A 12,273-nucleotide genomic window follows, 5' to 3' on the forward strand; every position below is an offset into this window, starting at 1 on the left:
ACAAGCAACGATCTGAATTTCTCATTTCTTAACATTCCATATCCTAGTCATTAACCAACAACTCTTTCCCGCTAAAGCCCCTAATGGTGGCTATTTTCTTCAAATTTAATCCCATATACAGTGGGTACAATGGGGTCGATAGTGAAGTTACCACCAGGTACATTTTAGAGATTCTGAATCATGGATACAGTATCAGGCATTAGGCAAATGCTTAAATAACAAGAAATTACCTTCAGAAAATGTTCAAGAGAGTAGTCAAATATTACTTGACATTTGTTGGGTCCTAGTGGAACCACAAGATTGGAGTCCATCAAGGTCCATACCTATCAAGGCAGCAAACACCCAAGGTTATGAAGGCATGCTAATTTGCAAAACAAATACAGGGAATATACCAAAAAATCCTGTTTAAATCAATAGGATGACTAAAAAATTGATCAACCAATTGCCTAAACAACAAAGCAAGCACCTATTAATCATGAAGTTTGGGTAAATAAAAGCATATATAGCTCTTCTTCCAAGTCGATCACAATTCTCTTTGCTTTTCTCTGAGCTACCTTCACAACTTTGGATGCTAACCCTTTCAAACATCTGTCTCACTCATAATCATGCTTTAGTACATAAACAATCTCTGGTAACAAAGAGCTATTGAAAATCCAGTTCCAAAAGTATTATTTCAGCTCTCTGGAGCAAATTACTTTAGATAATAGACTGATCTAGGAAGATAAACAGAATTCTTTATTTTGGTTGGAGCATAAAAGGAATGTAACAAAGGTTTAAAAAAACATCTACTTGACTCAATTTTTCATGCTACAGTACAATAGCATATAAAATGAAGAGTTTTATAAAAGATGGCGAAGAAGCATACTGTGATAGAATAGGAACCCAGCTTAAGACCAGATGCAAAGGTATGTCACCATACAATACACACCATAAAAATAAATAATCATTTTTTTCTTCTATTCAACCGTTGAAACTAATTATTGGATTGATATTCTACATCTACTCAATTTGTTTCCCTCTTTATTCCTAGCAGGGTCGAGAAAGCAAAACAAAAGTACCCAAGAAAAGAAGGGGAAAAAAAGGTTGACTTTTTGGGCAGAAAAAGATAGACCCACAACTGGTCCAGACTGCAGCAGCAAGAGAACTGGACAGCTATGGTGTGAGTAATTTGTTTGTTTATTCTTTTGGCCATTCATAAGTATTTATTATATCTTTATATTATGTTATCCTGATCTCCTCTCCCAATTCCCATTTACATCACAATATTCCTTTCTCCTTCCCTTATTTGTGGATTGATCAACAGGTTGATGTGGAAAACAACACCTATTACTTTAATTTTTCTTGCTGCTATGTCACTCTGCTTAGACCCTCCTGCTGTACTTTCCTTTGGTTGGAACTTCATTAACACATTGGGGATACTCACATCAGCCTTTCTTGGATTTTTGCTTCAGTGGTCTGGTGCTTTAGCGCTAGGGTAAGGGACATGCGTTACTCTCTTTCTCTTTATTAGTTTTTGGTATAATAGTGAGTTACTTGTTTAATATTTTACCAGGTTGTTTTTATCAAATTAAGTGATGATTTACTAATGACCTGACCTCCAATGTGCCGAACATAAAGAGGTCACTTGGTTTTTCTTAGCTTCCTTTGATGATGTTACTTATTCTTAGCTTGGGTGTGAAGAATACTAGATATTAACATGCCATAGTTAGAATATAGCTAGATATTTTCTTCGAGTCAGATTGTTCTAAATTCTTTGCAATATCAACAATGTCAATGAGCTAAGTTACTAATAAAGTTGCATGTTTGAGTGGTATGGCAGACCATTAACAAATCCTCTTGCAATATACTAAAATAGTGATACTCTATGTACTAAGAATTCCAAGATAAGTTTATAGACATAGCAAACTTTGATAGTTATGTGCTGATACTGATGGTACTCTATGGCCAGATGCACAAGTAAACAGGTGTGAAAACCTTGTAACAATGTTAATGTTAGATCATTTAAAAAGTGTCTTATCCAGATCATTTACAGTGCTACATCTGCGGTCTTGCATGTTGTTCTTGAGCAGTTTAAGACATGCATTATCCTCCTGGGAAACTATTATCTCTTTGGATCCAATCCCGGCATAATTAGTATCTGTGGAGCATTTGCGGCTATTGCTGGTATGTCTGTTTACACCTACCTTAATCTGAAGCAGCAATCAAACAAGATATTTCCTCGACAGGCCACCCTTCTACCAAAATCTAAACTAAGCAAAGAAAATGGAACTTCCCAAAATTGACATTACAGTGATGAAAATGTCTAGCAAAATTACTAATACTGCATTATATGAGATGATAATTAACCAATCATTTTTCCCTTCTGTGATTTCTAGATTCCAATCTGACCATTTTGGATGTTGATGGTTTATGTTCAAATACAATATATTATTAAAGCCGTACTAGGATACAATGGTTCTATTACACATGGCAACTGCTGCTCAAGTTGGAATATCTATATGTAAATGAATGATTTGGTGGATTCGTATCCGGAGTTACGAATTTTTTCCGGCGTAAAGAATAGGAGCTACTGTTGCATTTTGCAATTGTCCAGAAAACAGAATTATTTTTTTGTTATTATACTCATCTCAATTTGCTACATCTCATCATGGGGAAAAAGGGTTCTCAAGTTTATTTATTTGTAGTAAGAACGGAATTGTGCAGTCTTTGTAATTTGTACTTTGTATCAGCATAAGGAATCAAGAATAGGAAGTTGTTATTGTAAATCACGTTGGTAGGGAATGGGAATTTATGCAGGGAATGTATTAATAATATTTATTTCATAAAAACATTTCATTTTTTATTCTTTAACTAGACCTTTATTACATTAATTAACATTTGCCTTAATTTTTGAGTTTAAGAGACGTTGTTAGCCTGATTTTATACTTTCAATCAATCATAAATGATAAAACCTATCTTATTTGATAGTTTATGATCAGATAATAACCTAAAAAAAAAGTTTACACTATTCTGAAGAAGAAGAAAATAAACTTATACTATTAGTGTGTATACATTATTTATTTATTTATTAGGGTTAATTATCATTTTGATCCTTGAAATTTAAAATTGGTGACAATTTAGTTCAAGAAAGAATAAAAAATTATAATTTAGTCTCAAGATGTGTAAAAAGTACAATAATGATGCTCTGTCATTAATTTTGTAGGATTATTTTGTCATTAAGCTGAATCAATTTAAAATCAAATTGTATTGTTGACGATTAATTTAACATTAAATTATGAAGTTAATGATCAATTTATTATTAAATTATACGCAAGTGAAAGAATAAAAATTTTAATTTAACGTTAAAAAGTATAATAATTAGATTCTGTTAGTTTCGTGGAATTATGTTGTCATTGAATTGTTATATCCAAAAATCAAATTGACATTAAATTATATTTTGACAATTAATTTAATATTAATTTATAAAGTTAAAGGAATAATTTGTTATTAAATTATATGTAAAATGTAATGGTTATATTTTTTAGATAGTTATAAAGTTAATTGACATTATATGCACAATTTAAATTATTATCGGTCACATTATAATATGTTCTTTAGCACATTTTTTTTATTTAACATGAAATTTATCCTACAATAAAAAGTATATTAAAAAAAGTTTTGTTAACATTCCTTTTCGGTGTAATGGGTTCTCTAAACGTACTAACGATCTGGAACCTTGGATTTAGTTTTCATTGTTTTGGGATTGTTAAGTGATTAGCTATGGTTATGTTACTAATTTTAGGATTGGTTGAAGAGGATGCAATGAAGAATGGAATATAATGGTATTATGTTTTAGTATTGTTCAAATTGGTAAAATGAGGATGACTATAATAAAAATTAGTGGAACGAATTTCATTTTATTGTTTATCTTCATTTTTTTCCCTCTCTTGATTCGATAGCAATGAGTCGAAATGACAACGATTTGGGCATCGAATGTGGGCATTTTCATGGACCCTAAAAACAGGTGTGGGTGTTTTCATGGCAGAGATAAGGCTAATCCAAAATCAAGCGGCACCCTTTTTATTTTTATATTTTGGAAAGGCTAATTTAAATTAAAAAATTACATTCTGGATTATATGTATTTTTTAGAAAAGAGTGCATATCCGAAATTACTCTTCATCATTAAATGCTTTAACTTTTAATCTTAAGTTATTCTTATGAACATAAAAATATATTTATTTTCTATTTTTATTTCATCTTTTAACATAAACATATTTATTTAATCGTAAAATAATAAATTATATTTTTAATGAGATGTTCAATAATTAAAATAATAATTGAATCATATATAGCTCATTTTTCATATTTTCAAATAAATCAAATCTAATTCTTGAGTTTAGTTTCCTTAAATAAGTGAGTCAAAATTGAATAATTCTTTTCCCACTAAGTTTAGCTCAACTTTTAAGTGTTCGACTTTCCTTAAAGTGAAATTATAATTCCTTCCATTTATATTCTTGTTTTTTTCTCATTTTTTTAATTTAAAATCTTAAAAGAGTAGGTTTATGAGTATTTTTTTACATATAAAGTCTTTATTTATTCTCTTCATATTTTAAATAATTTTGAAATCAAAATTAATATTACGCTAGTCCAAATGACACTAATTGACTTTGGGTCTTTATTTAAAATTTTAAATTTCAATCTTACAAATAAAAATTTTGTAATTAGAAGAAGAAATACTACTAAAAATAACCAGTTATTTTTCTTTAAAAATACCAAATATAGGAAAAATTGATAAATGTTTTACACCTATAACACGATCTATTTTTAAAAAAAATTGAACTATTTAGAAATAAAGTCTTCAAGTTTTGAATATACGTTTATTCATGGTTGGATTTCCTTAGAGGCGGTGAAGTTTTTATTTTTTGAAAGAAAAGGCGATGCAATTGGGAGGTGCAAAACTAACTTCTTGACTAACCATAGTAATAATATCTTGGATATGGTGTCACCTTCCGAAATCAGGATTTGTAGTTGAATATATATGCTTAGTCCTAGATGTTGCAGCACTCATTCTCAAATCACCAGCACAAAGAATGCAATTCACTTAGCCTAAACTTGATTTACACTATGCACAAACACACAGAAACACCTACATACAGACCAATGTACAAATAAACCAATTAGGCTTTCACATTTAGGCCAGAGCTCCTTCTGTCAGTGGATGCATTATGTTCTCTCTACTGTTCAACTCGTTATTTTATTTGAAGAAATGTCTGAAAGGTAGCAGGAACTGGGACAACCTTCATGTGCAATACTGCCAATTCCAATCTGTTAGCTTCCACATTGGAAATAAATAAGAGACAAGACACCCCTTTGGACTACTTCCACGTGACCAGAGACCAATACAACGTGTTAATCTCAAAATAAGTTAATGTGGAAACCAATTCTTCTTTTAATCTATCATTACGGTGTTTGTATGTTTCTTAAACTCTATCTTGGCACACGTACAGGGTGATCCTAATGGAGAGGGGATCAAGATCATTTGATCAAATTATAAGGAACCTAAGCACATGTGATGTTTCTGATCTAATCTCATTAGTTTGATTAATGAATTTTTTCTTGTCATGTTTCAAATACAAAACGATTCTTTTCATCCCTCTCATAAATTCATCAGTATCTACTTGGGATTATGATTTAATCAAATTGTCAGATGACATGGCTTTTAAGAGTTGTCTGTAATTTCCAAGAAACTTTCTTTGGTCAACCAGTGTATGTAATGCTCAAATTTAGCCAGCAGGCTCTTTTTTCCAATTAATGTTAAATAAATCGACGAATATATGGGTTTTCGTTATGCTGACTTCCTTGAGATTTATTTAGTTTATACATATCGACTTCAATGGCAAATTAACTTCGTTTTTCTCATACATGTAAAAAAGTTGACAGGAATAATGTTAGATACATATTAATAATTGTAGTAACATCTAAGTAGTCACGTACTATGTATCAACAACTCTTTGTAATAATAGATGAAATTCTTCATGACTCTGATACTAGGGGTATAAGAATACATACAATTGAGTTGATTATTTTAATCACCAAAGTTGTCGGAGCATATCATTATTCGTTGGATATAATTGGGTGGCTAAGAACAAGACATGCAATTCCTTGAAACTTTAATAAATGAACTTTTGGAATAATCCCAAACACCTACGCCCTATAATAAAAGGGTAACATGAATTAAGAATTTTGATCCAATTAGAGCCGTTTATCATCCGTAGGTCACATGCCTAAGGACTGAAGTTTTCAGTATTTATTAGCATGTCTGAAAAAGATCCCAAGGACCGTGACCAAACTTTTTTGGAAAAAGGCAACCTCTGGAACGATGCACTGAAGCCACCCTGCTTTTGATCTTCGATCTACTGATACAATATACTACTAGTAGTAGTTTATACAGATGCATTAATTCATACATACAAAATAAAAGAGTTATTTAAAAAGCCAACATTACCATGCTAGAGACGGCTTTTATATATTTACAACTCTTATTAATCTAGATCAATGCGTAGATAGTAAGTAATGCTGTTGTATTGTTCTCTTCCCATTAAAATGTTCAAACGTTTTGGCCTCCTCCATACAAACAACATTAATTATACTTATATCATAAAACTTATTTTCTTTAATATAAGAAAAAACAGAATATATAAAGTTTAATAAGCCATTCCTGATGTATTATGTGATGATCCTTATATTTCTTGTGTGCAGAGTCTAGGCTTTTTAATAATTTGAGTCAGGACATTTTCTGCAATATATAGCTCGTGTTACCGTTGCCACTTAACGCTCAATATGTTTTATTTTCTTTGATGTTGAGAGGAAGCATAAATTCTAAGTTCATTCGGAAGTCCAAAGTTCAATGTAGCAAGTTTTAAAATGCTGAATGTGTAATTTTTAAGATGGGATTTCGTATCAACTGACCACGAAAGAGCAAAGAAAAAAACGAGCAACTTGCTACACTGATATTCGTGTTACCAAAAAATAACATCAAAATGTTAGATCTCTTGCTTTCCTACCTAATTATTCCTTCTATCCCTGATTATAAGATTTTTAAAAAAAATAATTGTTTGTCCTTTGTATAATGAGAATCAATTAAATAGATAAAAAGATAAGAAAAAAATAATTTTAAAATAAATGTTAAATTTAATATGATTAACTTAATTATTTTTCTTATGAATTAATTGAAAAAATTTATAATTAGAGAATCCATTAACAAACAGGGAGAACGACTTCAGAGTGGGCTAGAAATTTGGAACAAATCAAACCAAAACTTTCTTATGAATCATAAACAATTAATATTATATATATAGCATTCTACTATATACTATATATAATTTCTCTTTCCCTCTCTAACATCTAAAATCCAATATCTTCTATATTTTCCCTTCATCCACCCCCGCTTGAGCGTGACCTTGGGTTTACGTTGTACGTACAGTTAGAGCAACATATCCTTCTTTTTCTATATATTGCTTTTGTCTCCCAAGACATATTAGACTCCAAGCAGCACGTAGTAGAGTATGGTTATGGGCAATGCAATTAGCATCCCAAATATAACCCTGCACAATTTGCAAAGTCTCTTTTAGAAAATTTCTTTAATTTGATGCCTTGAATTCACATAATCATAATGCATATATATGGTTAGGAGCATAGATATATAAGTGTAAGAAAGAAAAAAAAAAGACACTTACGCAGTACTAAGTATATCTGCATGGAGATTGTATTCTTTGGCGAACACAAAGGGAACGATACCTTGGGGAAGTGCAGCCTGCAATAAATTAACGTCGTGTCATAAACAACTAAAAATAACAGCAATAGTAAACTCTGATTAATAGATAGATAAAGAGAGTTTCATTTCACCTGGACAATTGCAACATGCAAAAGAACTCCACGGAGTCCAATGCCTATTGAAGTTGCAGCAATCACAGCTGGACCTGTCAAGAACCTAACAGCCATAGAAAATGCTGCCACAGATTTTCCACAGGCAATGATCTTGGGTTGTAATGCCATGAACAGACCTGCTTAATTACAGTTAAATACATCAATTATATATAAATATATATTACAAACTATTCCCATATATAGGAATAATTACCAAAACAATTGTTGATAATGTATATGACCAAGTTAACATATAGGTGACAAAAAATAAAATAAAGGGCTCATCACAAGTACCTAGACTGAACATGGCCATTCCCAGACCAGCATCAGACAGTATTGAGATGGAACCTTTTACAATAGTTGGCATTTCAATGTGCCACCTGCATGCATGCACACAAGCAAATTAATTAACCATTGATGAAGAGACAGCAACAAGTAAACTTGTCTTTTTTATTATTATTTTTATTATTGTTTACTTTGGAATTCACATGATATACCTAAATGATATGAGAGACCATGTAAGTCCCAAAAGACTGGAGTAAGTATTAGGATTTCTTATGAGTTTTCTCCAAACCATGATGAGGATGAGTCTTGTCATGACACTTGCAGGTGGCATCTGTTGGTTTTTGTTTGCATTATTGCCATCTTCCATGTCCACCTTCTTCTGGTTCTGGCAGGTGGTGTATGGAGATCCACTTATGGCAAATTTGGCTCCTTCATCCATTTCAAGCTCCCTCTGATCTCCGTTCCCTCTACGACCAGGACTCATGTTCTCAATCAATTCATGAACAGCTGCATATGCAAATCACACATTCAAAATTAATGCCAATCAACAGAACTGCAAATAAACTCTACTACTCCAAAATGATTATCTGTAGGGGGAAAAATTGGACAAATTAATATTTTCGTTTTTTTGTTTATATATAAAGCTTCTTTATTTTGTCTACTACTCCAATGTACTACATAATTAATCTTAGAACATAAAAAAAATAAAAATAAAACAAAAATTTTGTAATTATTTACAAAATAAAAAACACTTTGAGACCACTTAAGCTAGTGTCTAAAAAGGTGAAAAAAATTATTACAAAATATGAGACCACCACCTAGTCATGATCTTGATAATCTCTACATGGTACATAATTAATTTTTTCAATTAATGAAAAACAAATAGCAATACTCAATTATATATCACATAAAGATTAATTTAATAATTTTTCCTATGCAGCTGAAAATCAATACATCTAAGACTGAGGAGGAAAAAAAAGGGAAAAAAGGGTTTGAGTGAATGATATACTTTTGATATGTGATTTTTGGTTTTACCTTTTGAGGCAACAGTTTCGTGTGGAACAGCCTTAGAAGGATCGACAGTTCCAAAGTCAGTAGAGGCAGCTCTATTAACTGCATGTCTCAGATTCCCCTCAGAAACTGGTGATGCACTTGAACTCCAAACAAACATGTGTAACTCCTTGTTAGTGTTAGGTGCAGCAGCAGCACCGCCACCACTGCTATCTTTCTTCTTGGGGCCACCGGCACTTGTAGACCCTGAAAACATTGGATTCGGAGGCGGGTAATTAGAAGAAACCAACCCACCATTAAACAACTCGCCACTCATGCTCCTCCCTCCTCTCTTCTTGTGCATCTTCAACATCTCCTCTTCAAAATTCGAAGTCCTTGGCGTTGCCCCTTTTGAAGACTGCAACGAGTAAACATCACCAATGCCACCATTACTCTGGAAGCTGTTCGTGTAGCCATGTTTTGGACTGGGTGCCTTGCTTGCAAACATGGCATAGAAATCTGTTTGATTAAAACTTGAAGCTCTTGGGGTTGGTTCTCTTGATGACTGAACAGAATAGATCTCAACCCCAGTGAGGTTAGATGCTCTTGGTGTCATGGAAGTTAAATGGGACTTGTTGAAGGAAGATATCATAGAAGAAGCTGCTGATCTTTTAACCACCACGTGAAGTTTTCCATCTTCTCCTATCTCAGCATCTGTTTGCAGTGGCTCTCTACCATTGAGTGAGACAACATCTGAGTCAACCCTGAAGGAGGTAATGGAGCCTGCAGTCTCAGGGAACTGTTCTGTGATGAGGAGTTTTGCACCTCTATATTCAAACATGAACAGCATGAAGGTGTACCATATGACACTTTGCAACACCACAATTTGGACCATGAGGCTCCCTGAAAAGTCCCCATACATGGCCTTCAATAGAGGGATTCCCATAACAAGTGTGTTTGGAAGAGTTGAAAGTGAGAAGAGGGTGATGGTCCAGTCTAGGCTACCATGTTTTGTGAAGGTGTTCCATAGAAAAAGAGCACCCAAAATGACAACTTTTTGAAGAGAATCAGCTGCTATGAAGTGGTAGTTCATAGCATAAGGGTCATTGGAGGAGATGAAGTGGAAGGAAAGAAGTGGAACTGCGAACACGGCAACAAAGCGGTTTATGCCAGAACATTGATCAGGTGTGAAAATTTTCCACCACCGAACTGAGCCATATGCTAATATCATAGCCACGTAGAGGGGCACAATAGCCGCGAAAACATCATAAATATCCTTACCGGTGATCATGGTTCATGCGGGGTTTGTAGGTAGCTAGGTCAATGTAGAGAGAAAGAAAGTGATAGGGAGAAAGAGAATTCTGAAAGGTTTTGTAGGGTAGCGTTTAAGCTGGAAAACAAGGAAACATGACTGCGAAATTAAGAAACTCTAACAAAAAAGAAGGCCAAAGAGGCTTAAAACTTCACTGTTAGTCCTCTCTTATAGACATGTTTCTAGGTTAATTAATCTTTTAACAAGCAAGAGCTAGAGTGTCACCTAAACTATAATTAATTAATTAGATGCGGTTACTATAGCTTAGAAAACAAAGAGTTCACCAGATTAAGAAAATAATAGAAAAAAGAAGAGCTCAAAAGTGGGTTAAATGTAGACAAAATAATAATAATAATAGGGTTGGATTTTCTATGAACTTTGTGTAATTTGATTTATAAGCCTAGCCTAACTCGGCGCCATTGTAGTCGTTCATGCACATGTAAGTTAGGCAGTATTCAGTGATCTGCGGTAGCAGCAAAGATCTTTCTGCGGCACTATTATTTTTTTAATGGTAGTGAGATGTGAAGAAGATGCAGACATAACTCCGTTTTGCATATTACAAAGACGCTAACGTTAACGGTTCAGTCACCCCCGTGGTGCCAAAACAATAGTACAATTGTACGCAACATTTGGTCTATATTGATGCTTATCTGTTTTTTTGTTTTGTTTTTTCACAAAAGTTCATCTATGATCGACGGTTCCATCTGTCATATATTGCTAGGGTTTGTTGATTTTTCAGTTGAGTAAGAAATTTAGAACGACTTTTTTTTTTAGAGTTTTATTACGATGGGTTCCTATTTATGCAACGTATATCAATGACTATGTTAAAAAAGTTATATTCATAACTTTCTGCATCGATCGTGTACACGGAATTCTCGATCAGTGTCACATGACGAGTACCGATATCTATTTAAAGAAAATTAATCTCGTAATAATAATATAAAATGTGATGAACCGCGTATCTACACAATTCACAAATTTGTACCCGTATTACGTACGTACCTGAAAATTATGATCATCTGTAGAAGAAAAAAAATTAATATGTCATGTGTGTTTTATTTTTACGCTATTTAAAATAAATTGACATCATATTTGTCGCGGTTATCTTCACTGTGAATGCGAATTCGAGTTCACAACATAAATTTTCTTTATTTTACTAATGAATGAAACAAATTATCCAAGAGCAAAATTCTAGTGATTATATAATTCTTCGCGGGCAACGTTTGCTACACAAGAGAGATGTTGTATTGGTTTTCGCTTATTGGGGTATTTCCATTGGAGAGATCCTTTTCAATTTAGATTTTTAACGTTCTAAGATTGAGTAAGCAATGTATAATTTTAAGTTAAAAAAATTATAATCAAAATTTTACTTAATTTTTATACTCTACAGTACTCACAGGAGATCAGTCTTGATCATTAACTGAACACCACAATCACACATTGTGATTGGTGGACAACATGGACAATTTCCAACTCGATTATATAGTCGACAGTAGTTAATAGAAGAAGAAGAACAACAAAATTAAGTAAATTACATTCATCCATTATATACATTTCATACATACACTCACTGGAGCGTTAGAATTTTTTTTCACGTATCTCAATTCGGCCAAGGAAGAAGAATATCACTTGCAGGTAGGACAAGAAGAAATATGATAAGAACAATTTTATTTAAAAGGAATTTTTCTCAACAAATAAAAATGAAACTTGTATTGTGTCTTGAGCTTAAGATGAACTAGTTTGTCAATTTGTCTCTGTGCTGTTTTTTTTTTTTTTCTTGG

General features: G+C 32.7%; 2 protein-coding genes across 4 annotated transcripts; one reads left to right on the forward strand and one right to left on the reverse strand.

The window, feature by feature from the left end:
* The first annotated feature begins 766 nt into the window (after positions 1–766).
* Positions 767–2,792, forward strand: LOC102669184 (nucleotide-sugar uncharacterized transporter 2). Of its 2 annotated transcripts, XM_041007990.1 has the most exons (5): positions 767–905; positions 1,034–1,157; positions 1,304–1,474; positions 2,033–2,163; positions 2,376–2,792. In XM_041007990.1, exons 1-5 carry the CDS (start codon positions 830–832, stop codon positions 2,432–2,434), a joined length of 561 nt encoding a protein of 186 aa, XP_040863924.1. In that variant the 5' UTR covers positions 767–829; the 3' UTR covers positions 2,435–2,792. The 2 variants fall into 2 exon arrangements, with proteins under 2 accessions (XP_040863924.1, XP_040863923.1); XM_041007989.1 differs by having other exon boundaries at positions 2,033–2,792.
* Positions 2,793–3,896: 1,104 nt separating this feature from the next.
* Positions 3,897–10,672, reverse strand: PIN2A (auxin efflux carrier component 2a). Of its 2 annotated transcripts, none has more exons than NM_001250630.1 (6): positions 9,226–10,471; positions 8,403–8,697; positions 8,200–8,285; positions 7,885–8,042; positions 7,716–7,792; positions 3,897–3,993 (listed from the first exon to the last, which is right to left on the reverse strand). In NM_001250630.1, the coding sequence occupies exons 1-6, from the start codon at positions 10,469–10,471 to the stop codon at positions 3,897–3,899; spliced, it is 1,959 nt and encodes a 652-aa protein (NP_001237559.1). The 2 variants fall into 2 exon arrangements, with proteins under 2 accessions (NP_001237559.1, XP_006593364.1); XM_006593301.4 differs by lacking the exon at positions 3,897–3,993 and adding an exon at positions 7,306–7,583 and having other exon boundaries at positions 9,226–10,672.
* Positions 10,673–12,273: the final 1,601 nt, after the last annotated feature.

Source organism: Glycine max, chromosome 13 (assembly GCF_000004515.6).
Source record: "Glycine max cultivar Williams 82 chromosome 13, Glycine_max_v4.0, whole genome shotgun sequence".
NCBI lineage: Eukaryota > Viridiplantae > Streptophyta > Magnoliopsida > Fabales > Fabaceae > Glycine > Glycine max.

Excerpts from the sequence above, each read along its gene's own strand:
- LOC102669184 (XM_041007989.1), top strand. The coding sequence starts at position 830 with ATGAAGAGTTTTATAAAAGATGGCGAAGAAGCATACTGTGATAGAATA. Across the intron at positions 906-1,033 it reads GCTTAAGACCAGATGCAAAG|GGTCGAGAAAGCAAAACAAA; the intron begins GTATGTCACCAT and ends TATTCCTAGCAG. Across the intron at positions 1,475-2,032 it reads TCTGGTGCTTTAGCGCTAGG|TGCTACATCTGCGGTCTTGC; the intron begins GTAAGGGACATG and ends GATCATTTACAG.
- PIN2A (NM_001250630.1), bottom strand. The coding sequence starts at position 10,471 with ATGATCACCGGTAAGGATATTTATGATGTTTTCGCGGCTATTGTGCCC. Across the intron at positions 8,698-9,225 it reads CGAAACTGTTGCCTCAAAAG|CTGTTCATGAATTGATTGAG; the intron begins GTAAAACCAAAA and ends TTGCATATGCAG. Across the intron at positions 8,043-8,199 it reads AATGGCCATGTTCAGTCTAG|GTCTGTTCATGGCATTACAA; the intron begins GTACTTGTGATG and ends GTAATTAAGCAG.